The sequence below is a fragment of the Euphorbia lathyris genome, chromosome 2, assembly GCF_963576675.1.
Source record: "Euphorbia lathyris chromosome 2, ddEupLath1.1, whole genome shotgun sequence".
NCBI classification, from domain to species: Eukaryota; Viridiplantae; Streptophyta; class Magnoliopsida; order Malpighiales; family Euphorbiaceae; genus Euphorbia; species Euphorbia lathyris.
Window position 1 is genome coordinate 93,864,437 of NC_088911.1, and position 25,695 is coordinate 93,890,131.

General features: G+C 36.4%; 1 protein-coding gene across 2 annotated transcripts; it reads left to right on the forward strand.

Moving 5' to 3' along the window:
* The first annotated feature begins 480 nt into the window (after positions 1–480).
* Positions 481–16,435, forward strand: LOC136218993 (uncharacterized). 2 transcript variants are annotated; one of them, XM_066006185.1, is made up of 20 exons: positions 488–928; positions 1,089–1,177; positions 2,366–2,475; positions 2,584–2,638; positions 3,055–3,143; positions 3,433–3,499; positions 3,574–3,636; positions 3,775–3,945; positions 4,081–4,174; positions 4,274–4,353; positions 4,475–4,550; positions 5,984–6,027; positions 7,088–7,155; positions 7,841–7,926; positions 8,044–8,201; positions 8,297–9,629; positions 9,753–10,039; positions 14,165–14,359; positions 14,446–14,602; positions 15,913–16,435. In XM_066006185.1, exons 1-20 carry the CDS (start codon positions 817–819, stop codon positions 16,194–16,196), a joined length of 3,618 nt encoding a protein of 1,205 aa, XP_065862257.1. In that variant the 5' UTR covers positions 488–816; the 3' UTR covers positions 16,197–16,435. The 2 variants fall into 2 exon arrangements, with proteins under 2 accessions (XP_065862258.1, XP_065862257.1); XM_066006186.1 differs by lacking the exons at positions 14,165–14,359; positions 14,446–14,602; positions 15,913–16,435 and adding an exon at positions 13,044–14,146 and having other exon boundaries at positions 481–928.
* The last annotated feature ends 9,260 nt before the right edge of the window (positions 16,436–25,695 follow it).

Below are 25,695 nucleotides of genomic sequence, written 5' to 3' on the forward strand. Positions count from 1 at the left end.
TCTACGTGGTTGCAATAAAAAAAGGACTCAGATCCGAATGTTCGGAATGGTCTGAAGGATGAAGTTTGGATGACAGATGTCTCTCGACAGATTTGGATTTACAAGAAATATATTGTTGTTTTGTATTTTTTATGTCTTTTATGGTTTCTTTTTGCTATTTGTAGTCATTTTCATCCCTTTATGGATGTTGTATTTGTTTTAGCGTGTAATCGTGTAAGGTTTTTACGTTTTACTTGTTGTACTTGTTTTTCTATTTTCATCTAATGAAATTACAAGCATTTTATAAAAAAAAATTAAAAAAATAAATACACAATTGTATATCCCATATTTATAAGTTTTTAAATTAGGAGACTGTGTTTCTAAATTTCATGAAGTTTTTTATACTTCACTGTTATTGTTATTGTTGTTGATAAACAGTTATTAATCACAAAATGAGAAGACAAAAAGAAATGGGATTCACTTATTTTCTCAATCACGAAGGAAGACCGACATTATCCCCTTTCACACCTGACATAGGTTCCGCGATCCAATGCACTTCCCGCCATGATCTACTACTCACACATGCCACCCATATTCTTCCGCACGTGCCTTACCCAGCCTTGTTTCACTGTTCTCAGATTCCTAAAAGCAAAACTTAGACCAACAATCACACCCAGAATGAACAAAGATCAGTCACAGTTAAGACCAACCCAACTTCTCAATTTCACTTCACATTTCTCGATTCCGACTGCGAATCGCTTGATGTGACTAGGGTTTTTGGATCCTGAACTTCTAGAAGCTGTGAATTTTTGGAGACTGTAACTAACATCTTCGGCAATGGAGGCGATTCTTGCTCGGGCCCTCGAGTATACGCTCAAGTACTGGCTCAAATCCTTCTCCAGAGATCAGTTAAAGCTTCAGGGCCGCACTGTGCAGCTTTCCAACTTAGGCAAGTCGTCTTCTTGCATTCTTAATCAATGGAATTTGAAGCTCAATTTTCCTTTCTTTAATTGTTAATTATTATTATTCTGAATGTTAAGTTTGATTTTTTTTATCTTCATTAAATTGAATTGAGGTCTGTGCATTTTTATTTATTTTATTGGTTTTAGATATAAATGGAGACGCCTTGCACGCGAGCATGGGATTGCCACCTGCCTTGAATGTAACCAGAGCAAAAGTGGGAAAATTCGAAATAATTGTTAGTGTTCTTTCTCCATTTCCATGTTGAAATACTTCTATTATTTTCTTCTTATTGTGGTATCTTGTTCTTTGTGATAACTTTAAAGAGATTGATATTACTCATAATAATATAGAGCTCTAAGTGTTTGTTTTGTGATTCTCCGTAGAGTTAACTAGTTTAGCTTATTGGACTTAATTGTTTTTTGTTTCCAATAATTTAAATTGTTGGAGACTAAGATATTGCAGTCTAATATGAAGATAGATATCCTAGGATTACACTCTAGGAAGCACCAATACTGGTACTCCTACGGTATGGGTAGGGGTTGCAAATGGCATTGTGAAAAAATGTGAGACACGGGTATGCCAGGGACACCCCATATATATATATATGCCTAAGGTTTTTGGGCAGTACCAATTTAGGCTCCACGTACTAAATAGCACCAATGTAGGCTTAACGTTTACAAAAAAAACTACCAATTTAGGCCTCGATAACGGAACATGATATTACTCTGTCAACTATTGAAATCAGAACTTAACAGAGTAATATGAATAACGTGTCACGTTTCGTTATTGAGGCTTAAACTGGTACTATTTTGTAAACATTACATTGATGCTATTTTGAAATCAGAACTTAACGGAGTAATATGAATAACGTGTCACGTTTTGTTATCGTGGCCTAAACTGGTACTCTTTTGTAAACGTTAAGACTGCATTGACGCTATTTTGTACGTGGAGCCTAAATTGATACTCACGCAAAAACCTTAGGCCTATTTTGGTACCTTATCCCTATGTTTTATTTTTTTTATATATCAATCCTTCTTTTTTTGTAAAATTATTTAAGTAACCCTTATATTCTACTTAATTAACTCAGAAGCCGCTTCCTCGAAGTGTCCCCATATTAAAAAAAAAAAGAAAAAAAAGAGGGGACACTTATTTTAGAGTGTTGGTGCGTGTCCCAGTAGTGTCGGAGTGTCTGGCACTCGTACTTTAACATCCAAGAATTATCTGTGCTTCCTAGATTACACTAGATTATGATCAATTTTAACTTTTTGTTATCTGCAAAAGGAATCACTGACATTTTTATAGTTGCAATTCTTTATGCGTGTTATCCAATTTCTATTTTTATTGTCGTCTTGGAAGTGGTAGTGGGAGAGGGAGAATCCTAATCTAGTTTAATTCCTCTGCTTCTTTGCCTTTTCCATTGCAGCTTCCCTATGTAAGCAATGTACAAATAGAACCAATTGTTGTGCAAATTGATAAGCTAGATTTGGTTCTTGAGGAGAATAATGATTTGGATGAATCTGGCAACCCCAACAGGTATTCTCAGTTCATTTTCAAATCATTGTAGAATGATACTTGTCGACCTGGTTGCGACAATACTTATACTGTTAGGATAATCTTTTTTGTTTCCTTTTGCTGTTGCAGCGCCCAGTCATCCACCGGATCCAGTAAGGCTAGTGGTTATGGATTTGCTGATAAGGTTAGGTGCTAATTTTGGTTGCAGTTGAATTTAGTTGTTACCCAGCTTCTTCGAAATTTATTTGTCTCCACTCCCTAAAACTCCACTGTGAAGGCCTTTAGTTAATACTTAATAGAAATAAAAAATATTGATTAGGATGTATAGTACTTGATTTCTCTTAAATATAATATTAATTACAAAGCTCAATTTCTCTTAAGGCAATTAAAGAACAAAATTTTACATCCCAAACAATATATTTGCTGAGAATGATGAGTTTCAGGACTGTATATGTGCACTCGTGCATAACTTTTCTCATGATTGTTATTTACTTAGTTGTTTCTCATCAGAAGATAAAATATTCCGGGTCTGATGCTAATTGGTGCATATAATTCTGTACCTTTGGTCGTTTGACATAAACTTTACCTTTGTGACACCAGATTGCAGATGGAATGACAATTCAAATTAGCACTGTCAATCTTCTACTTGAAACACGTGGGGGTGTTCGTCGGGAGGGCGGTGCTGCTTGGTTAGTTCTTATTGTTTTCACCTACTCTGTATTGTTACCTGCAAATTATATATGAGTTTGTAATACTAAGAGAAACTTATGCGAGGCTGTGATAATGACAGTTGCACTAATTTAAGTATGTAGTTGGCTGTAATGAGCTAAGTAATGCATTTTATTCACTGTAAAATAGGAGTGGCTGTTTTTTTTTTTTTGACTAGGGTGTCAAGGTATTTCTTGATAGTTTGTATATTGAGTCTAATTTGAAACTTATGATGAGAAAATCTGTTTGACCTTTTGTCACTGTCTCCAGGGCATCACCTCTAGCATCTATTACCATCCGCAATCTTTTTCTGTATACAACAAATGAAAATTGGCAGGTAATTTTGCATTACACTTACTTTTTAATTGGTTTCTTTAGTTCAGTTAGTTATGTGGTGTATCTGCTTTACAGATTGTAAATCTTAAGGAAGCACGGGATTTCTCGAACGGCAAAGGGTTTATATATGTCTTCAAGGTATTATAACACCCTTTAATTTTTATGTTTGGCAGGTTGTTCTACTGTTTTTGTTTTTGCTTTTGCAAGTTATATATTTGAGTCCTATTAGTCATTTTTATTCAAATGAATGGTGATACCACATTCTCTCCTTTACAGAAACTTGAATGGGAATCTTTATCTATTGATCTGCTGCCCCATCCTGATATGTTCAGTGATGCCAGTTTAGCACGTACTCAAGAGGGTGCAACTCAGAGAGATGATGATGGTGCAAAACGTGTTTTCTTTGGTGGAGAGCGTTTCTTGGAAGGAATATCAGGAGAAGCTCATGTAATGCATATTTTACATTTTAATAATTTGTTTGAGTTTTGCATTCTGAATGTTGGAGAAATGCTAACTTTGTTTAGTTTTATCTTGGGTATTAAGCATAATATTCCTACTCTCTAACTTCATAAATTTTGGCAGATCACAGTACAGAGGACCGAACTGAACAGTCCCCTTGGGCTTGAGGTTCAATTACATATTACAGAAGCTGTCTGTCCTGCATTAAGTGAACCAGGTATTCATGCTATACTATCCAACAACATGATTCTCTGTTCAAAGTTTGCATTGTATAAAATAAATGTATGACACTACTTATAAGAGACTGTATGAGCAGGATTACGGGCTCTTCTCCGATTCTTGACTGGATTGTATGTGTGTCTAAATAGAGGAGATGTGGATCTAAAAGCTCAGCAGGTCTCAAGTTGCTGCACTGTTACTCTTACTATCAGCTTCAGTTTCTTGTTAACTGTTGTTGATGCTCAACTAACCTCTCATCCATCTCAGACTCTGTGTTTCTCTTTTTGAATTTTGGCAGCGATCTACTGAAGCAGCTGGATGTTCAATAGTCTCTATTCTTGTGGACCACATATTTTTCTGCATTAAAGATGCTGGTAGAGTTTTTCTTTTTCATTTTTTCTTGACGTTGCTTAGTTACTTGCTAATATATTAGTTTCAGACCTTTGATTCTCTATAAAAAACCTAATGTAGTAATTTTTCGTAGTTTGATGCCTTTCGAAATGATTGAACTGTATTAGTTCTATTTTCATTGCGATTCTCTATTATCTTTTGTAGAATGCATTTTACAAGAGTCCAAAAGAAACTTAACTTTGTTGTCGAAAGTTAGCCCGTTTTGTTAGGCAATCTGTAAATTCCATAAACTGTTATTGATGTTTTTGATATTCTCTAGCCTTGGGAATGTTGTAGGTATTTACACCATATTTACTGATGGTAAGGAAAATAGACACCGGGAAATCATATTTCTACAAAATATATGAAATGGTAACGTAATGTAAATGATAAAAAGGGGTAAGTGTCAATTTTGCACCTAAGGTTATTGGGGAAGATAAATTTTACCTTTTCGTACAAAATGGCCAATGTTTGCTCCCATGGTTGACACTCCTTTTCAATTTTACCCTTTTCTCAAGGGATTTCATTGGGAATTCTCGTTAGAGTTTACTTAGAAAAGGGTAAAATTGAGCTAGAGTTTCTACCAGAAGGGTATAATTGAAATAGGGTTGTACCATGGCGACAATATTGGATCATTTTGTACAATAAGTGTAAAAATTGATTTTCTCCAATTATTTTAGGGGCAAAATGACCCATGTTAAAATTATAAGGGTGTTCTTGCAAATATCTATTTTTATATTAAATGAAAAAAATAAAAAAAATAAAATAAAAATAACATATACTCGGTAGATTTTAATCAACTATTATCCAATTATCATAGTTAGTCTCATTAAAACAGTCACCCTTTTTGGTTTACAAACAAGTGAATTTATAGTTCATATTAATTGAGACCTACTTAAATTAGAACATAGAAGAAGTAGAATGCAAACACATTAAGACACAAAATTCGCAGATGAAAAGAAAATGGAGCCTGCAGCCGTTACAGTGAAAGCAATTTTGGAGCAATGAATGTTGAACCGCTAGGAATTTAGCAGAAGAAATAAAGAACCTACGTGAAAGGTTAAGAATACAGCCTCTTTTTATAAGGGAAAACCATCTAACTAGTAAGCTTTTTCTAATTGGGGTTCATGCTGGAAAAGCCCTTCCATTTTTCAGAAATTACATACATTCTCCCAAAATTGTCCAGCGGTTTCTGGTCTCGGCTTCCAAGATGTGTTTAAAAACTTTGAAATGTGTGCAAATGGCATTTCTGTGCAAGATAGGTGCCCCCACATGACGTGGATTTTTTTTCTTTTGAACTTTGATGTGTATGAATGTGTGAGGAGCGGTTATGTACCTACGGCCAAACATAGTTGATTCCCATTAGGTCAGATTTTCCTTCATTGTACATTTGCTCACGTTTTTAATTTTCTTGCAGAATTCCAGCTTGAGCTTTTGATGCAATCACTATTCTTCTCCCGGGTATTGTCCCATAACTCTTAATGTTGAATATATAACAAAATATTATCACTGAGCTAGCTAGTCCATTTATGTTGTGACTTGCAATTGTAGAACTTACTACTTCGAATCATTTTTGTTGCTCGATCCAATGTTTTAATAAATTCTGGCGTATACCTAATTGTTTTTCTCTAAAATAATCAATTTCATAAGAGAGGGTTGAGGAAATTTTACATTAGGTTGAGTTTTTTTGGAAATAATGGATAATTTCTAAATTTAGAAATGTCTAGAACAAGGACCATAGAACACCTATTATATCGAGCTTTGGAGAGTGCAATTTACATCATTTTTGGTCAAATTGCTAACCGAACTTGACAAACTTAGATTAGATGAATGGCTTAACTCTTCTATGTACCACATCTTTCATAATCTGACAATTCCCAACAAAGATATAGACTTCATATTCATTCTAAAAACAAAACAGTGGACCTTCTTACCTTAAACAATATAATTACACAGCAAAATTGGACAATGACTTGAACAGAAAAGAAAATGAGAAATGCTTGGATTGTGTAAAGAGTTGTCAATTTTTTTGTTTAATTATGCTGTTCGGGTAAGGGAATCCATTCTCTTATTTGAGAAAGGATTTGATGCTAATGTCTTATAAAAAGTGTGATATACGCGCAAGTGAAGGTGTATTTGTTCAAATATGACAAATTCAAGGTGGAGCCAATTATGCCATGTTTAGGGTTAAATTTGTCCTAAAGAAAAGATATGGGCTATTTGTCCATGCTTGCCAACTCTAGGTAGGGTGAATTCTGTACTTCTATCGACTGAGCTTTAGTGTTTCCTCCTAATATTTGTGTCAATTCACTTATATCTATAGTTTGGTTTGAATTTTCTGCATCTGGGATTGCTGGAGATCCTTGAGATGTTACCATTTTTCTATGTGCTTGCATGCTTCTCTGTTATTCATCATCTGTTGATGTAATTTTGGTTTGTGCATGATCATGCATCTCTCTATCCGTTGACAGCTGATGTATTTTTAGTTGTGAAAGATCTTATCCCATGTGTTTTCTGCTAGGCAACAGTTTCCGGTGGAGAAATTGCCAAAACTTTGACTAGAGTTTTGGTTGGTGGATTTTTTTTAAGGTAAAATTCGTTGCTTCTCTTTGGGATCGGTGCTTTTAAATGCTTTCTGTTATCAACTTTATTCTTTCTGAGTAAGGTGCAAATAGAAAGGAATAAGATATATGCATGTGGCATTCCTTTGCTCCAGGGGTGGTCATCATGAATTTTATTGTTGTTATTCAACTCCTTATTCTTCTTTAGCTCTCAATTCAGTTATTTATTTATTTTGTATTTCTTCTCCTTTGAATTGAGGAGAATCATAAGAGCTAACAAGTATGTATTTTGTATTGTATGGAATTACAAAATAAATTGAAATTATGAACTATGGCTGAATTAATGTCTTCTCCTTTGATCAAGAAAGTTTTTTTAATAGCATGAGTTTGAGGGTGAGAAATGAAAACGCAACCTCAATTAATGTAATAACTAATTTCCGAATTCAGAACTATAACATTTTTTAGGTCACTGCATATCAGTTTTCAAATATCAATACGAAAGAGGCTGATATGTATATTTTGCTTTCGCATGAGTGTCAGCCTTGCTCAGCTGATATTTGATACACTTCAGTTTTTTGACTAGACAATTAATTCTCTCACAAAAGAAATGAATGTTGGATAGGCGACTTATCTGTTTGAGAAGAGAGGTGGAACTTACAAGTGTTTTAATAATTCAATCAGTTTTGATTACTATCAGAATTTCTGGATTGCAGGGATACTTTCTCGCGTCCTTCGTGTACTTTGGTGCAACCATTGATGGAGGCTGTCAAAGAAAATGTTATGCAGATTCCCGACTTCGGTATTATCTGACATTGAACTTGTTGATTCTGGGATGACTTTTGATTCAATGAATGTTATAGTTGGACTGCATATCAGTTGGTTAAAGTTTCATCTAAGTATTATATCATCTATACAGCAAAGAATTTTTGCCCTCCAATATATCCTCTGGGAGACCAGCAGTGGCAGTTGAGTGTGGGTGTTCCTTTAATAGGCCTTCACTCACTTCAGGTCCAGCCTTCGCCTGTCCCACCATCCTTTGCTTCGGAAACAGTTATTGCTTGCCAGCCTCTTATGGTATGAGTTGATAATTCTGATTTGGAGTATATCCTTTTCTCATCCTCTTGCACTTACGTCTAATCATCATTTTTTATTGGCTATTGCTTTGTCAGGTTCACCTACAGGAAGAATCATGCTTGAGAATTTCTTCCTTCTTGGCTGATGGGATTGTTGTTAATCCTGGAGATATTTTACCTGATTTTTCAGTAAATTCCCTCATGCTTATTCTTAAGGAATTAGATGTCACTGTTCCTTTGGACATGAGTAAATCAGATACTGAATCTGACTTCAAGAATTCTACCATAAAAAATTCCTTCATTGGAGCAAGGCTTCATATTGAAAACTTGTTCTTCTCAGAGTCACCTTCGCTAAAACTCAGACTACTAAACCTGGAGAAGGATCCTGCTTGCTTCTGTCTGTGGCAGGGTCAACCTATTGATGCCAGCCAGAAAAAATGGACTGCCGGGGCATCACATCTTGATTTGTCTCTGGAAACATCTAGCTGCTCATTTGGGCAACTGAGTTCTTCTGGCTCAACTTCAGGCTATTGGAGATGTGTTGAACTAAAAGATTCTTCTATTGAGGTGGCTATGGTAACAGCTGATGGAAGTCCTTTAACAAATGTTCCTCCTCCTGGTGGTGTTGTCAGAGTAGGTGTTGCTTGTCAACAGTATTTGTCCAACACTTCTGTCGAACAGTTATTTTTCGTACTGGATCTTTATGCATATTTTGGCAGAGTTGGTGAAAAGATTGCCTTAGTTGGCAAAAATAAGAGTTCAAATAAAAGTACTAATGATTCAGCTAGGCTAATGGATAAAGTTCCTTGTGATACTGCTGCAAGTTTAGCAGTGAAGGGGCTTCAGTTAAGATTTCTAGAATCTTCTGCCATAGGTATTGAGGGAATGCCTCTGGTTCAATTTATTGGGGAAGATCTTTTTGTCAAAGTTGCTCATAGAACCCTTGGTGGTGCCATTGCTGTTTCATCCACTGTATGCTGGCAAAGTGTGGAAATTGACTGTGTAGAGACTGATGGAAGCTTGATGCATGAGAATGACATGATTTTAACTTCAGCTGAAAATGGTGGTTTGGTATCTGCAAACGGCTATCGTCAATTAAGAGCTGTCTTTTGGGTACATAACCAGAAGAAACATAAGCCAACTGGTATTGTCCAAGCAATACCATTTCTTGACATAAGCATAGTACATGTAATTCCATTTAGTGAACTCGATAAAGAGTGCCACAGCTTAAGTGTGACAGCATGCATTTCTGGCATTCGTCTTGGTGGTGGAATGAACTATGCTGAAGCCTTGCTACATCGATTTGGAATACTTGGACCTGATGGAGGTCCTGGAGAAGGGCTCTCTAAAGGATTAAAGAATTTGTCAACAGGGCCACTATCAAAACTTTTTAAGACATCAGCTCTCACAGTCAATGACTCAAGAGCAGGTATGGGACGAAATATTAATTTAAATTCTTTCTTTCTTATTATCTTTATGCGTTGCTATCTTTGTGGTATTGGTTCAATGTATCCTCCTGCTACACTGTTCTTAAGTTTCAGATTTTCTACAGATATAAGTTCAGAAAATGGAAAAGATGGTGAACTTTTACACTTGGGAATGCCAGATGATGTGGATGTGAGTGTAGAATTGAAGGACTGGTTATTTGCTCTTGAAGGTGCACAGGACATGGCAGAAAGGTTTTGGTTTTCCAACCAACAAGATATGGGAAGAGAACAAAGATGCTGGCACACCACGTTTGACAGCTTGCTAATGAAAGCGAAAAATAGTCCAGGGCATGGCCTGAATGGCAAAGAAAAGTCACTTGGAAGACAAAAATATCCTGTTGAATTGGTGACGGTAAGGATTCTTATTCATCTATCCTTTTCCCCCACTTTTATCTGCTTACAGTGTGTACAAGTGTAAATATAGATGTGAACATGATTATGTAGCTAGCTGTATATGAGAAATCCTAGGGATATAGCATGGACTCTATTTCCTTAGTTAGAGTCTCTTGCCTATGAAGCACCAATACTTCTAAGAGGTCAACGTACGCGTATCCAATACTCCGAGTACGGGGATATGTCGGGGATACTTTTTGTAGTTAATTAGTTAAAAATTGTAGGGTGTTTTTAAAAAAAAACTTTAAAAATATAAGGATTATATAACAAAGTAAATAAAATAATATCAACCCACCACCCATTAACAAATTAAAGAACTTTAAAAATATAAGGATTATATGATTTATTAGTTATAAGACGAAGCAACTAGCTCAACAGAAAGCAGGTAAGCAGATATTGTAGCGGGCTCGGCTAACTTGAACTGCTTTGTCAACCAAAGCAGCTTAAACAGCTTACTTTTTTTGTTCATTTTTCATGCTTTCTTGCTTCTTGCCTATTTGACAAAGAGGAGAGGCAGTTTGAATTTAACTATATCCTGCAAGGACGTCGAAAGCAGTTCAATCAAGCAAGATGGACGCTAAACTGACTATCTAAGAGGTAGCTTTCAAAGCCTTACGTACTTAATGAAACGGAAGAAAGATCTCGTTGTATTGAGCTCTTTCCATTCTAGCAAGCTGTACATGCTATTCTTCCTGCGCTAGCCCCTGCTGGCGCGTAGCTCTGCCATTCGAACTCCGGTCATCAGTTCCAGTATCGAATCTTCTTGTCCCTTTATTTTGCTGCTCTGGTGAGGATCAGTTACCAGATATTCTTTCTTTACCTTGTTTACCTTCACTGCTGATGTCACTTTTGGTTGCTCTTTGGTTAGTTTTCTGCCCATCTGATTATTTTGATTGACGCTGCCATTTTGAGAGATTATGGGTTTTTCGCTTCCGATTTGTGTTTTTTGGCTGGGTATCTACTACCTAGTTTATTTGGTGCTGAAAATTTGGATTTGGATCTCTTTTTATTGAGATTTGCGATCTTTTATGTATCGTCGTTGTGATGCTTGAAGTTTGAGTGGATATTTGTTGAATTCGCGTGCCTTTTAATTTAGAATTATCTTAATGGTCCACACGAAAAAGGCTATTGTTTGTAAAGCTCCTTTTGTATCAAGTTGTATTGAAGGATTTGTCTTATTCTACCATGAATGTTGCAGAGTCAGGTAACGCAATTAAGTGCCTTCTTTTGTCCTTGTTAGATATTAATATGAAGTGGACCTTTAACTGTCAGCTTGAGCTTTTAGTTCAAACGGTTCCATGACATGGTATTAGTTTGACCAAGTGGTCTAGGGTTCGATTCCTGGCAGCCCCATTTGTTGATTTAATTTCAGGACATGGTAATATGGGTCTGTGTTGTGCACGCTTCAAACCCAGTGGGCATTCGCGTGTGTGGGTGTGTTAGATATTAATATGAAGTGGACCTTTAACTATCACATGACAGGTAATGAGAGTCTTTTCTGAGTTTTCTCAACTTTTCAATTACACCAATCTCATTCCCATGTTACCTTAGTTGATGGCTCTACTTCTATGAAGCACCGATACTTCTAAGAGGTCAACGTACGCGTATCCGATACTCCAAGGACGGGGATACATCGGGAACATACGGGATACGGCTAGGAAGCATCCCCTTTTTTTTCTTTATCTTTTTTAATTAGGGGATACGCGGGATACGCCAGGGGTACTTGGGGATACTTTGTGGATACTTTTCATGATTAAATTAGTTAAATTGTAGGGGGTTTTTTAAAAAAACTTTAAAATATAAGGATTATATAACAAATTAAATAAAGTAATAGCAACCCACCACCCATTAACAAATTAAAAAACTTTAAAAATATAAGAATTATATGATTTATTAGTTAATATTATAGATGTTATTTGTGGTTTTATAATGACTTACGAGTGTTATTTGTGGTTTTATAATGACTTTATGAATGTAATTTGTTGTTTATATACTTATATATCTTTTAAATTTTTCATTACAAATGATATATATATAAAATTTGTTGTATCCCCACTATACCTGTATCTCATATTTTTTAGAAATGCAGTTTGCCCTTCGCGTACGCTTATCCGTGTACCCGCGTCGGTGCCTCATAGCTCTACTTCCTCTATCATTAAGCTTACACCATCACTCATTGTCCCCTGCTTTGATTCTACCAGGGCTTTTATTTGATCTTATCTCTATGATCAAACTACTCACACTTTAAATTGTTCTGTTTCATTTTTTTTCGGACTATTGTATTTCTCAAGATCTTATGACGAAACAAATTATTAGTAGAGGACCTGAATCAGGTCACTACATTTTGGTTAGCACTGTGCCTAAACCTATCTTCTGTTCAGATGTGCCTACATCTTTCGAAGCACATTACCAATTAGCACATTCTTCTTTACCTCTTCTAAAGGAACTGTGTCCTCAATTAAATAATGTTTCTTTCCTCTTTAGATTGCGAGTCTTATCAGTATGCTAAACATCACCGATTGTCTTATATTCCACGAGTCAATAAACAAGCTACCTTTCCTTTTGAATTACTCCATTCTGATTTTTGGGATCACATCCTATTGTTTTGAAACCTGGATTCAAATATTTTGTTATTTTTGTTGATGATTATTCTTGAATAACTTGGCTTTATTTAATGAAGAATCCTTTGAATTATTCTCTCATTTTATTGCTTTTTGTGCTGAAGTCAAAACTCAGATTGATGCTTCAATACACTCTACGGAAAATTGTTAAATGATGCCAGTTTGATTGAGGCAAAAACTTGTGATGCGTCTATGAACCAAATGTAAATTTGAACGCTGAAAATGATGACTTACTTGAGAATCCTAAAAAGTATAGAAGGATTGTTGGGAAGTTAAAACTACCTTACAATTGCTCGTTCTGATATTGCTACCTATTGACTCGTCCTGATATTGCTTTTCCAGATGTATGTAAAAGATGCTTCAGGATGTGGTATCTTATATCAAAAGCATGGTCACCACATGGTAAAAGGTTTCACAGATCCTGATTATGCAGGAGCTCTTACATATAGACGTTCTACTGTTGGTTATTGTGTAATTGTTGGAGGCAATCTCGTGTCTTGGAAAAGTAAGAAACAGACTATAGTATCCCGTTTTAGTGCAAAATCTGAATATAAGGAAATGACACAGACTACATGTGAACTTATTTGGCTATGTCATTTGCTTGGTGGGATTGGGTTTGCTCAGATGAAACCCAATGAATGTAAGTTCTGGTGTGACAATAAAGCAGATTTTTATTTTGCCAATGACCCTGTGTTTCATGAAAGAACCAAGCATATAGAAGTTGATTGCCATTTTACTTGGGAAAAGCTAGAAGATGCTGCAACCTCAACTCCAAGTCAGATGGGGAAGCTAGTTTGCAAATGTGTTCACCAAAGCATTACCAGCAATCGTTGTAACATGTCGAGATGATCATACCTACCCACCCTTCAGCTTGAGGGAGAGTGTTACAATATGTACGAGTGTAAACATAGATGTGAACGTGATTATGTAGCTAGCTGTATAGGAGAAATCTTAGGGATTTAGCTTTAACTCTATTTCTTTAGTTAAGCTCCTTACCTATATATATACTCAGTGTACTCATCAATCAAGAGAACAATTGATTCTCTCTTGTTTTACATATCTTAAGCAGATAATAGTACTGTGGATTTTTGTTACTTCTAGGACAAATATATACTGGAAGTAGCTTTAGTTTCGCAGAATTTTTCCCTGCGGTGGTAACATCTAGTTTGGTTTGTTAGTCTTATGCTTGGATTTAGTAAAGAATACATGCAGGTTATGTGTTAGAAATAGGTAAATAAGCAACTGAAAATTGAGTTTTAAATGTATTTTCTGACTTGACTTGGCCCCAGTAGGGTTGGTTTGGTTCGCTTTTTAATGTTTAATTTTTTTTTATGTTATTCATTCTATCCGGAGAAATTTTTTAAATGTTTGGTGATTCTAAACTTAGGTTCATGTTATGTCAATAATCTACTTGTGTCTCCTTGTTTCTTCTTGCTATTTGTGATTGTATGAGGTGTATGTAGGTTGGTGTGGAGGGTTTACAGATCTTGAAGCCAAAAGGGGAAAAGGGGATTTCACTGCCTAATAATGGGAGTGTACAAGTTGAGGCATGTGGGGGGATAAATCTTGAAGTTCGCATGGTGATGTCAGATGAAAGTGTTGAAAATGAAATGGCTACATGGGTCGTGGAAAACTTGAAATTCTCAGTCAAGAAACCGGTAACGAGTTTGAGACTTTCCAATATCTTATTATTTCCTCTTATTTGGATTGGGATAATTCTGCATTATGATAATATATGTTGTAGATTGAGGCTGTTGTAACCAACGATGAACTCCAGCATCTTGCTTTACTGTGCAAGTCCGAAGTTGATGCAATGGGTCGCATAGCTGCCGGGGTCCTGAAGCTGCTCAAGTTAGAGCGTTCCATTGGCCAGGCAACCATAGACCAACTCAACAACCTTGGTATGGTTCATTGTTTATAACTGATTCATCTTTGTTTCCGTTTGGAATCATTGTGTTCTATTATGCACTGTTCATTACAGTCAAGTGGACATTGGAATATATCTCGGTTTAACAGTTTGTGAACTGTAAAAATTATTTGGATTGGACGTTATTGCTGGGAATCTGGGGTGCTGGGTGAGGGGTAAAATACATTGATTGTCCTTAAACTTTTCAATAAGTTATAAAAATACCACAAAAGTTTCATTCTGTCACTGAACTCCCAAGCTTCAATTTTATTTTCAGAAAAGCCATTTAAACCATGTCAGTATTAATGTGCTTATGTGGATGAGCATGAGGTATTTCTAGTGGGTTAATCCCATACTCTGGTTAAAATGGCTTTTCTGTAAATGAAATCAAAATCAAAGTTGAGGGCATTTTAGGAGACAAATTGAACCTCTGTTGCATTTCCAAAATCTCATTATAAAGTTTAGGAACTGTCAGTGCATTTCACTAACCAAGTGAGGACTTTGAACTAATTGAACTACATAAACTGAAAACTTATGTACATTGCTAGGAAAGAAAAAGATAAATCGGTTTAATCCATACCAAATCATAAAAATTGACCACTCATCATTGAAGTTAATAGATAACTCATCTCTCATAGTATGTGCTTGTAGAATAATAAACTATTACTCTGGTTTGTATTGCTGGAAGGAATACTCAACCTTCATACATATAGTGAAGTAGGGAAGTTTCAAAAGTATTCTATACTAAACAAAATAGTTTAGTGCTATACGTAAAAATGGTTGGTTCAGAATGAATTCAATATAGACTTGTCTGCAATTGACTTGGGAGTCTAATTAATGATTTGTTTTCAATCAAACTATTTGCTTGTGGCATTTTTTCTATAATTTGTTAAGGAACATGATAAACTTCTGTATTAGCAATCTACAATCCTTGAATTCTTGACCTCATGAGAACTGATATAATCACATCTTTTTCTAGGTTACGTTTATACAGTCCTGCAACATTCTTTCTCTGTTACATTACTTTTCCTTAGTTGTTCTGGTCAAGTAAACTTCAGTTATACAGTCATGTAATGCCTTAATTGGTTTGGATTATTAGATGCTGTTGCCGCTCAATGAATTTCTAGGGGTGTTCTTTGTTAAATATTTCTTGTATTCTTTTCATTTTCACAACTTGCTAAAAAGTTATACTTGTGGGAGTGGCAAATACGATTCCAGATTTCTAAAGTATAATTAAACATCTGGTTAGCTTGACATCCCAGGTGTAGCTTGCAAATTATTGGTGGTTCAATTTATTATTTGCAGGATCTGACAGCTTTGACAAGATTTTCTCGTCGCCAAAGCCTAGCAGGGGCAGCAGTCCTTGCAGTATCTTCTCTCCAATGAACAATGAGATTCTGCAGACAACAGTCGAAGCAACAGTTGTTTCACTAGAGGAAGCGATTTCAGATACACGAGCCAAATTTGCTGAACTTACTACTAGTTTATCTACTACAGAATCATCTGTGCAGTATCTTGCTGATATTAAACAACTAAGTGAGAAGCTTGAACATATGCAGAGTTTAGTGAGGAAATTACATCAAATTTGAATTTCCATTGCTTGTAGTATACACATTCTTTTTGTATATAAGTATAGAGTATAGATGCAGGTCGATTGTTGTGATGATGCAGAAATGGAAGCTGCTCATTTAGTAATGTAATGAATTTTGGTGATAGTTTTCAGGCAGTAAAATTATACATTAGAAGCATAGATGTTTTGTCAACAATTTTGTGACCTATTCTAGTCTTTGAGTACAATTTGCTGGATCATATCCAGAGCATACTCTAATTTGCTGCGGCCTGCACCTTGATTTTTTATTTTTGATTCTGATTTTTTAGTGTTGAAGTAAATTAGTATCTAATGACTGTTGCTTGTGTTAGGGATTCGGGGACATCAAATAGGCTCCCTTGATTTGATTAGATTCGAGACGATCATTATAAAAAAAAAAAGCTACACAAAGGCCTTTCAGTCCCTCTCTAGAGAGGTAGCTTTGAATTTGCAGTGTATTGTTCGTTGATTGGTTTGGGATAGAGGCCATTGCTGTTCAAAGTTTTCTATTCTGCCTAATAAGTTGATCAGAATTACTGTTGTAATTTTAGTATTATGCGAAAAACCCATGTAGAAGTTAGCTTATCAGCTTCTCTGGCTTTTAGCGGTAAAATGATAATTTTTGAAATCTGACAATAAGCTCTTAAGCTTGATCTGTCGAGCGTACTCCCCATACTTCTATTTTCAGTAAACTTTAGTACTTCATGGTTGTAAGAATTGGACATGTAAAAAAAAAAACCGAAAAGAGGAGTCAAGGTTTAAAAGTTCAAACGGGCTCAACTAGGGTTTTAAAAATCACGTAAAATACTTGTTCAACTAGGGTTTTAAAAATCATGTAAAATACTTGTATTCTCATTTGACATAATCTTAATGTACTAAAATTTTAACAAAAATATACTCTCATTTTGAGATTTGATAAATTCAAAGTATATTTTATAATTAAACTTGAATTGTGTAATTTAATAGACATTTAAAATTTATTTTGTGCATATTTAAAGTTTAAATATTAATTAAACTTCCATAAACAAGTTTGGCTTCATGTCGGGAAGATCAACTATGGAAGCCATCCATTTAATGAGACAATTAATGGAGCACTATCGAAATAAGAAGAAAGAATTGCATATGGTTTTCATTGACTTGGAGAAAGCATATGATAAGGTACCAAGGGAAGTACTTTGGTGGGCCTTGATAAGGAAAGACATTTCGCGGAAATATATTGACATCATAAAGGACATGTATGAGGGAGTATGCACGAGTGTACGTACTAGTGTTGGGAAGACTGAAGAGTTTCCTATTACGATTGGAGTGCATCAAGGTTCCGCACTAAGTCCATTTCTTTTTGCCATCGTTATGGATGAACTAACAAGTTCACTTCAAGATGGTATACCATGGTGCATGATGTTTGCAGATGATATTGTGTTGGTTGATGAGACGAAAGAAGGAGTGGAGAGGAAGTTGGAACTATGGAGACAAACTCTAAAATCTAGAGGCTTTAAGTTGAGTCGAAGTAAGACAGAATATTTGGAGTGTAAATTTAGCGGCCATAGGAGTAGGGAGGCAGAGACAATCACCCTAGATGGGAGAGTTGTTCAGGCCTCAGATTGCTTCCGGTATTTAGGATCTATTATCCAAACGGATGGAGAAGTAGATGGAGATGTTGCTCATAAGATTAAAGCTGGTTGGTCGAAGTGGAAGAGTGCTACGGGTTTCCTTTGTGATCCCGGCATGCCTAATAGATTGAAGGGAAAATTCTACCGGACGGCAATTAGACCAGCATTGTTATATGGTACGGAGTGTTGGGCAGTGAAACACTGCCACATCCATAAGATGTCGGTGGCGGAGATGCGTATGTCGTGATGGATGTGTGGTCATACGAGAAAGGACCGGGTGCGTAATGAAATAATTAGGACAAAAGTAGGGGTCACATCTATTGAGAATAAAATGAGAGAAAACCGACTAAGGTGGTTTGGCCATGTGAGACGTAGAGCGCTTGATGCGCCGGTTAGGAGAACCGAAGAGTGGCAAAGGGATGTAGTGGTGAGGGGTAGGGGAAGACCTAAGCAAACTTGGAGGAGGGTGATCGAGAGTGATATGAGTTTACTGGGAATTGAGGAAAATATGGTAGTGGATAGGAAGGAGTGGAGGGAGCAAATTTGTGTCGCTGACACGACTTGATTTCACGGTTTTATATGATGGTTCATGTTAGCCGACCCCGAATCATTTCGGGACTAAGGCTTTGTTGTTGTTGTAAACTTTATTTTTTTTGGTAGGAAAGGGAAAGAAAAAACAACAAAAACCAATACCTAACCCGGGATTAGCCTAGGGAAGCTAACCCCCACCCGATCATCAGACAGAAACGAACAAAAGAAGTTCGGAGGAGAAGAGAAGGTTGAAATTCTCGGCATCCTTTCATGGCCCTCCGCAGCAAGGCGATCTGCCTCCTTATTCTGCTCCCTGTACACATGACAAAAGGAGATGATATCGAATGAAGAACAGAATCTTCTAATCTCTTTAACAAGATTTTGGCTACTCAAGCACATAGCCTTGTTGTTAGCAATTATATTAATTGATTAAACTTTATTAATATCAAAAAAATAATTTTTTTTCTTCATAATATTGAAATATAAAATAAAAAGCAATGTTTACTTTTTTTCTTTGAAAGAAAAAGCAATGTTTACTTAGAATCTACAAGTATCCGCAATTGGAGGATCGCCGATGTGGTTGATTCAGAGGGGGATTGGATTTGGTTTAAATTTGACTTTTATTTTAGTCTGGATACGCTCCTGAGGATTAGAGGGGTTAAGATAAGTAACAAGGAGGAAGATATGGATAGTCATTGTTGGGCCTTGACAAATAATGAGACTTATACCTGCAAATCTGCCTTTGAAGCTTTCAACCAAAATGGGACGGGTCCTCACTCTGAAGTTTGGAAAATCATTTGGGCTTTAAAAATCCCTTACCGCATTAGGAGCTTTCTGTGGCTTGGTGTTAAGGATAGGTTGCTCACTAATTCAGATAGAAATAGGCGGCATCTGGTGGATTCAGGTGCTTGCAGCAGATGCAGAGAGCATGTTGAAACTATGTGCCATGCTCTTAGGGACTGTACTAGGAGTAACGAGGTATGGAGGAAAGTTCTCCCTCACCACCTTCTTTCTACTTTCCTGGCTCACTCTGAGCTTGACTGGTTTATTGATGGAGTTAGTGGGAAGTTATTGGCTAACCTTGAGCATGGTGATATTTTCTTTGCTATTGTCTGTCACTGATGTGGAAGTGGAGGAATGAGGAGATTTTTGGAAAGAAAACTGTTTCTATTCCTAATTTAGTTGAGTTCTTCTCGGAAAAATTATTAAATATTACTGATAGCTTCAAAGGAGATTCTCTTGCTAGGTCGACCCAGAAGAAGAATGTCCACCTCCTTGGTTGGAGCAGGCCTAGAGAAGGGGTGGTGAAATTAAACACGGATGGTTCTTGCCTTAAAGATGGTAAGATTGCTGCAGGAGGTGTTCTAAGAGATGATGGGGGCGCCTGGTTGTCTGGGTTTGCCCAGAATCTGGGTTTGGGCTTGTCCTTTTTGGCTGAGCTTTGTAGGATTTTCTCTGGCCTTAAACTTGCCAAGAGTCTGGGTTTGAAGAAGTTGATTGTAGAGTCAGACAACCTGGAGGCCATCAAAATGATTTCCGATAATAATGCTATTTGTTTAAATAGCTGAAATCTAATCAAAGGTATTAGAATGTTCTGCTCTTCCTTTGATTTCATAAAATCCAGCCATATCTTCAGAGAACAGAACCAGATTGCGGATCGCTTGGCGGCTGCTGGTCATGAGGGGATGTTGGGCGTCACGACCTTTTCTTATCCTCTTGTTTTTCTTTCTTCTCTGCTTTTTGAAGATGTTGTGGGGGTTAGCTTCCCTAGGCTAATCTCAGGTTAGGTTTTTGTTTTTTGGTTTTTCCTTTTCTTTTTCTATTCCTACCAAAAAAAAAAAAGAATCTACAAGTATAAGTTTTGAATCTTATACGACTCAAATTTGTTTTTAATTAAGGTCCTGTTTGGTAAATATCTTTTTAGATAAAATTAGAAGTTTGAATCACTTTAGAGGTTTTGACTAGTCAAACTTTTAATAGTGGTGTTTGATTCAATCAACTAAGTTTTACTAAATAAGTTTACGCAATCAGCTAGTCAGAAGCTAACTAAAAAAAAGTAATAAACTAACAACTAATGTAATCAGCTAACAACTATTTACCAAACATGTCTGAAATATAGGTGGGAGTTGACCATATCAAACTAAACCGCTCAACCGGTACTGGTTCAAACAGTTGAGATTCAAACGGTCCTGAACTGGTTTTTAGAAATATAAAAACGTGATCTAAAACAGTGAGAAAAAGTGACCAGTTTCGATTGAATCAGATTGGTCCGAACAGGTCAGCCCGGTTCCGACAACATTGAGTTTTGGTCGGGCTTTTGTGCTGAAAAATTTATTCCCAATTAAAATCTACCTAATTAACCGATGAAAGGGAGGAATTAGTTGAAAAATTTATGCAAAAATAAGAGTTAAAATTGTAAGATATTAACGTGCTCTGTGAAAGTCAGTCATGGCCAAAACTGAGAAATAAGATATGATCATGCCTCGAGGAAACGAGTTTTCTGCCCATATTCTGTCCATTGCATACCTTTCATGCGTTTTTATTTTATTTCATTTTAAAAGAGGTTTTGCTATTTACTACTGTTAGAGTTAACAGATATAAATCTGTTACAACTGACCCACAGCTAATTAACTGATTAGCAGTTACAATCTTGTTAGTCAGTTAAGCTTCTTCTATAAATAGCTTTTACTGTAATCTCATCATTATCATGTTACGCATTGTAACTTTGCAATTTCAATTCCTTTGATCAATAATACTTCTCTTCCAATTCATTTTACTTTGATCTTCTCTAGATGGTATCAGAGCTTCCGCAAGAGATCAATGGTTAATTGGAAACGAAATCAAAGGAGAAACAACAAATTTCAGATCCTTGAATCCGAAAGTGAAGGAGAGGAACAAATTCACATCAATTCAAGTACAGATCGTAATCAAGAAAAGACAGAAGAGATGGCTAATACAGATGGTTCTCAGTTTGAGCTTCACAATTCAGATCACCCTGGAGTATCCCTTGTAAGTGCACCACTAACTACAACCAATTATCTTTCTTGGTTAAGGGCAATCAAAATAGGTTTAGCAGCAAAAGATAAGTTGGATTTTGTTTTGAATGATGATCTTAAACCTGCACTTAATTCTCCATTGTTCAAGAAATGGCAAAGATGCGATAAGATGGTTATGTCTTGGGTCTTAGCTTCAATTTCTAAGGATTTAGCAGAATCTTTCTTTTATGCAAAAACTGCAAGAGAGCTTTGGCTAGAATTAGAACAGAGATATGGAGAGTCAAATGGGCCATTGATTTATCAAGTAAAGAAAGATCTGGCAACATTGATTCAGGGAGATTTACCAATTTGTGTGTATTACACAAGGATGAAGAAGTTGTGGGAAGATCTTGCAGTTTTGAACCCTGTGCCCATCTGTAATTGTGATGTTACAGTCAAAAAAATGACTGACTTAATAGAAGAAGATCACTTAATGCAGTTTCTCATGGGTCTTAATGACACTTATGAGCAAACAAGGAATCAGATTTTAATGACAGATCCCCTTCCATCTGTTAATAAGGCATATTCAATGGTGCAGAAAATGGAAAAACAGAAGCAAAATGTGACTAATGGTAGTGGAATGCAATCTAATAGATTGGAAATTGCAAATGCTGCAAATGTTGTTATTCCCAGAAGAGAGAAGACTGAGGGGGAACAGGCCAAAGAAGACATGTTTTGCTCCCATTGCAAAAAACCCGGCCATTTGAAGGATACATGGTTTAAACTTAAAGGCTATCCAGACTGGTACAAGCCCAAGAAAAGAGGAGTTAAAAAGACTTCAAATCAATATGCTCACAATGTACAAGAAGAGAGCAGTATCAATGGGGATGCAGATGCAGATCAAGAACAATCTCAGTTTTTCTCCAACTTTCTGCAGAAAGAATTTCAGAAGTTCATGTCCAAGAAAGCCACAGATTTAGCCTGCTTCACTGGTTTTGCAGGTAATGTTACTGATTATACCAATCTGAAATGTATGGATGCAGATGACTGGATAATTGACTCTGGTGCAAGCTCACATATGTGTGCAAAACTTGAAAATTTCATTACCACTTCTCACTTACCAAATGCACAAAAGGTAGTTCTACCAGATGGAACTACAAAGATGATAACACAAAAGGGTATTGTCAAATTCAGTGACAAATTTCAATTGAGAAATGTCTTATGTGTGCCTAGTTTTCAGTTCAATCTTTTGTCAATAGGGCAATTGTTGAAAGAAGAAGATATTGGGATCAGTTTTTACTCAACTCACTGTATTTTACAGGACCTGAAGACTAAAGAGTTGTTGGCAGTAGGACACATGGATGGGGGACTTTATAGACTATCAAAATGTTCTTTTCGTCCACAGTTGTTACAAGGTGATGTTACTGCTTTTAATAGTACAGTTTCTACTGAAATAGTCAATAATGAAAGTGTGTATTGGCACTATAGGCTAGGCCATGTGTCTTGGAAAAAGTTGAAGCATGTTCCCAGTATCAGTTGTAAGGAAACATTGATTCCATGTGAAATATGTCCACTTGCTAAACAACATAGGCTTACTTTTCCAAATAGTGTGTCAATGACCAATTCAATTTTAGAACTCTTGCATACAGACATTTGGGGTCCTTATCACTTGAATTCCACCAACAATGCTAGATTTATTCTTACTATAGTGGATGATTACTCAAGAGCTTTATGGACCATATTACTTGTTTCAAAAACAGAAGTGTGTGCAGCTATGAACAAATTTATATTGCTGGTGCAAAATCAATTCAGTACCAAAGTCAAGAAGATAAGAAGTGACAATGGTACTGAATTCATTAGTCATGCTTTTCAGAATATGTTATCTACCTTTGGTATTTTACATCAAAAAGCTTGTGCATATACACCCCAGCAGAATGGAGTTATTGAGAGAAAGCACAAACACCTTTTAGAGGTGGCAAGAGCACTACTTTTCCAGTCAGGAATTCCTAATACATTTTGGGAAGAATCTATCAAAACTGCCACCCATATAATCAACTTATTACCAGTAGAAGGTCTGGATTGGCAAACACCATTTGAGAGGCTCTATAAAAGATCTCCAGACTACACACATCTCAAGATCTTCGGTTGCTTATGCTTTGTTTCAAATTTGCAACCACATAAAGATAAATTTGAAGCGAGAGCCTTCAAAGCAGTCTTCATGGGCTATGCTTCAGGACAGAAGGGCTATATTGTTTATAGGCCTGATACTAATCAATTTCTCATTTCCAGAGATGTTAAATTCCAAGAAAATACTTTTCCTTTTCAACACTCTTCATCTCAAACTCCACTATCAGACTCTCTTACCATTTTTCCCAACCAGCACATATCTGAACCTTTTAATTCACCAATCACAATTACTTCTCCTCTTACTTCAGATCCCTTACAAAACCCAAATGACTTACCAGTCTCACCATCTGATGATTTACATACGTTAGTTTTACCCTCCAGTCATACAAGAGCAGGGAGACAGATTAAAACTCCTAGCTGGATGACAGATTTTGTTGGAGCTGTTCATTTTGTAAAATCAAACAGCCAAGATCAACCTTGTTTTTTACCTCCACTCTCTCCTACTCATCAAGCCTTCATGACAAATCTTTTTAATGAAAAAGAACCCAAGTCTTACAAAGCTGCAGTTACTGATGCAAGATGGAGAGAAGCTATGGCACAAGAGTTAAAAGCTCTAGAAGAAAATGGGACTTGGATCTTAACCTCTTTACCCCAAGGAAAGAAAGGCATAACTTCCAAGTGGGTCTTCAGAATTAAAAGAAAACCAGATGGTACTATTGACCGTTTTAAAGCCAGATTAGTGGCTAAGGGGTACAATCAAATTTTTGGCTTAGACTATAATGAGTCTTATTCACCAGTAGCAAAGTTAGTAACTGTGAGAACCTTCCTAGCTATTGCAGCAGCTAAGGAATGGCCTGTACACCAGATAGATATCAATAATGCGTATCTACATGGCTACATCGAAGAGGATCTTTATATGCTTCCACCTGAAGGATACACAAAGGCTAAAGAAGGGCAGGTATGCAAGCTTGTGAAAAGTTTATATGGCTTGAAACAAGCCGGTAGACAATGGAATAAAGAAATGTCTACCAAGCTTCTTCAATTTGGGTTTGTAAGATCAGCTCATGATCATTGTTTGTACACAAAATCAGAGGCTACAGTTTTCACTGCATTAGTCTTATATGTGGATGATCTATTAATCACATGAACATCAGAGGCGCATATAATTGCCTTGAAGAATTTCTTACATGATCAGTTTACAATCAAAGATTTGGGGTATGTTAAATATTTTCTGGGAGTAGAAGTGTCACGATCTTCCGAAGGAATGGTTCTCTCCCAAATCAAATATGTCAATGATATGCTGGCAGATGCACAGATGACAAATGCCACTCCAGCAAATTCTCCTTTACCTTCTGGTTTCAAACCTGCAATGACAACAACAGTTCTAGATGCTCCAGATACTTTCAGACGGCTTATTGGCAGATTATTGTATTTGGGATTTACTCGTCCTGATATTTGCTTTCCAACACAGCAACTTAGCCAATATATGACAGAGCCACAACAACATCACTTGGATGCTGCATTACACATCCTCAAGTATCTCAGAGGGACTTTAACAAGAGGAATTTTTTATCCAGTCCAGCCAAGGCTCATTTTGTCTGCATACTGTGATGCTGATTGGGGAGTTTGTAAACAAACAAGGCGCTCAGTTACAGGATTTTGTGTTTTCTTGGGCAAATCCATGATTTCATGGAAAAGCAAGAAGCAATCAACTGTTAGTCGATCTTCAGCAGAGGCGGAATACAGGAGTTTAGCAACAACAGCTTGTGAACTTCGATGGATCTCGTTTCTGCTCAAAACTTTTCAAGTACATGTTCCAAACCCAATTCAACTACATTGTGATAACACCTCAGCAATTGCAATTGCAGCTAACCCTGTCGATCATGAGAAGACTAAGCACTTTGATATAGACATTCATTTCATCAGGGACTATATCGAAGAAGGATTCATAGCCACACCTCATGTTCCTTCAGAGAAGCAGCTAGCAGATCTTTTCACCAAAGTGCTGAGCGGTACACAGATTGATCGTTTCTTAGCCAAACTTGGTGTAGTTCATATGAATACAACAAGTTTGAGGAGGGAATGTTAGAGTTAACAGATATAAATCTGTTACAACTGACCCACAGCTAATTAACTGATTAGCAGTTACAATCTTGTTAGTCAGTTAAGCTTCTTCTATAAATAGCTTTTACTGTAATCTCATCATTATCATGTTACGCACTGTAACTTTGCAATTTCAATTCCTTTGATCAATAAT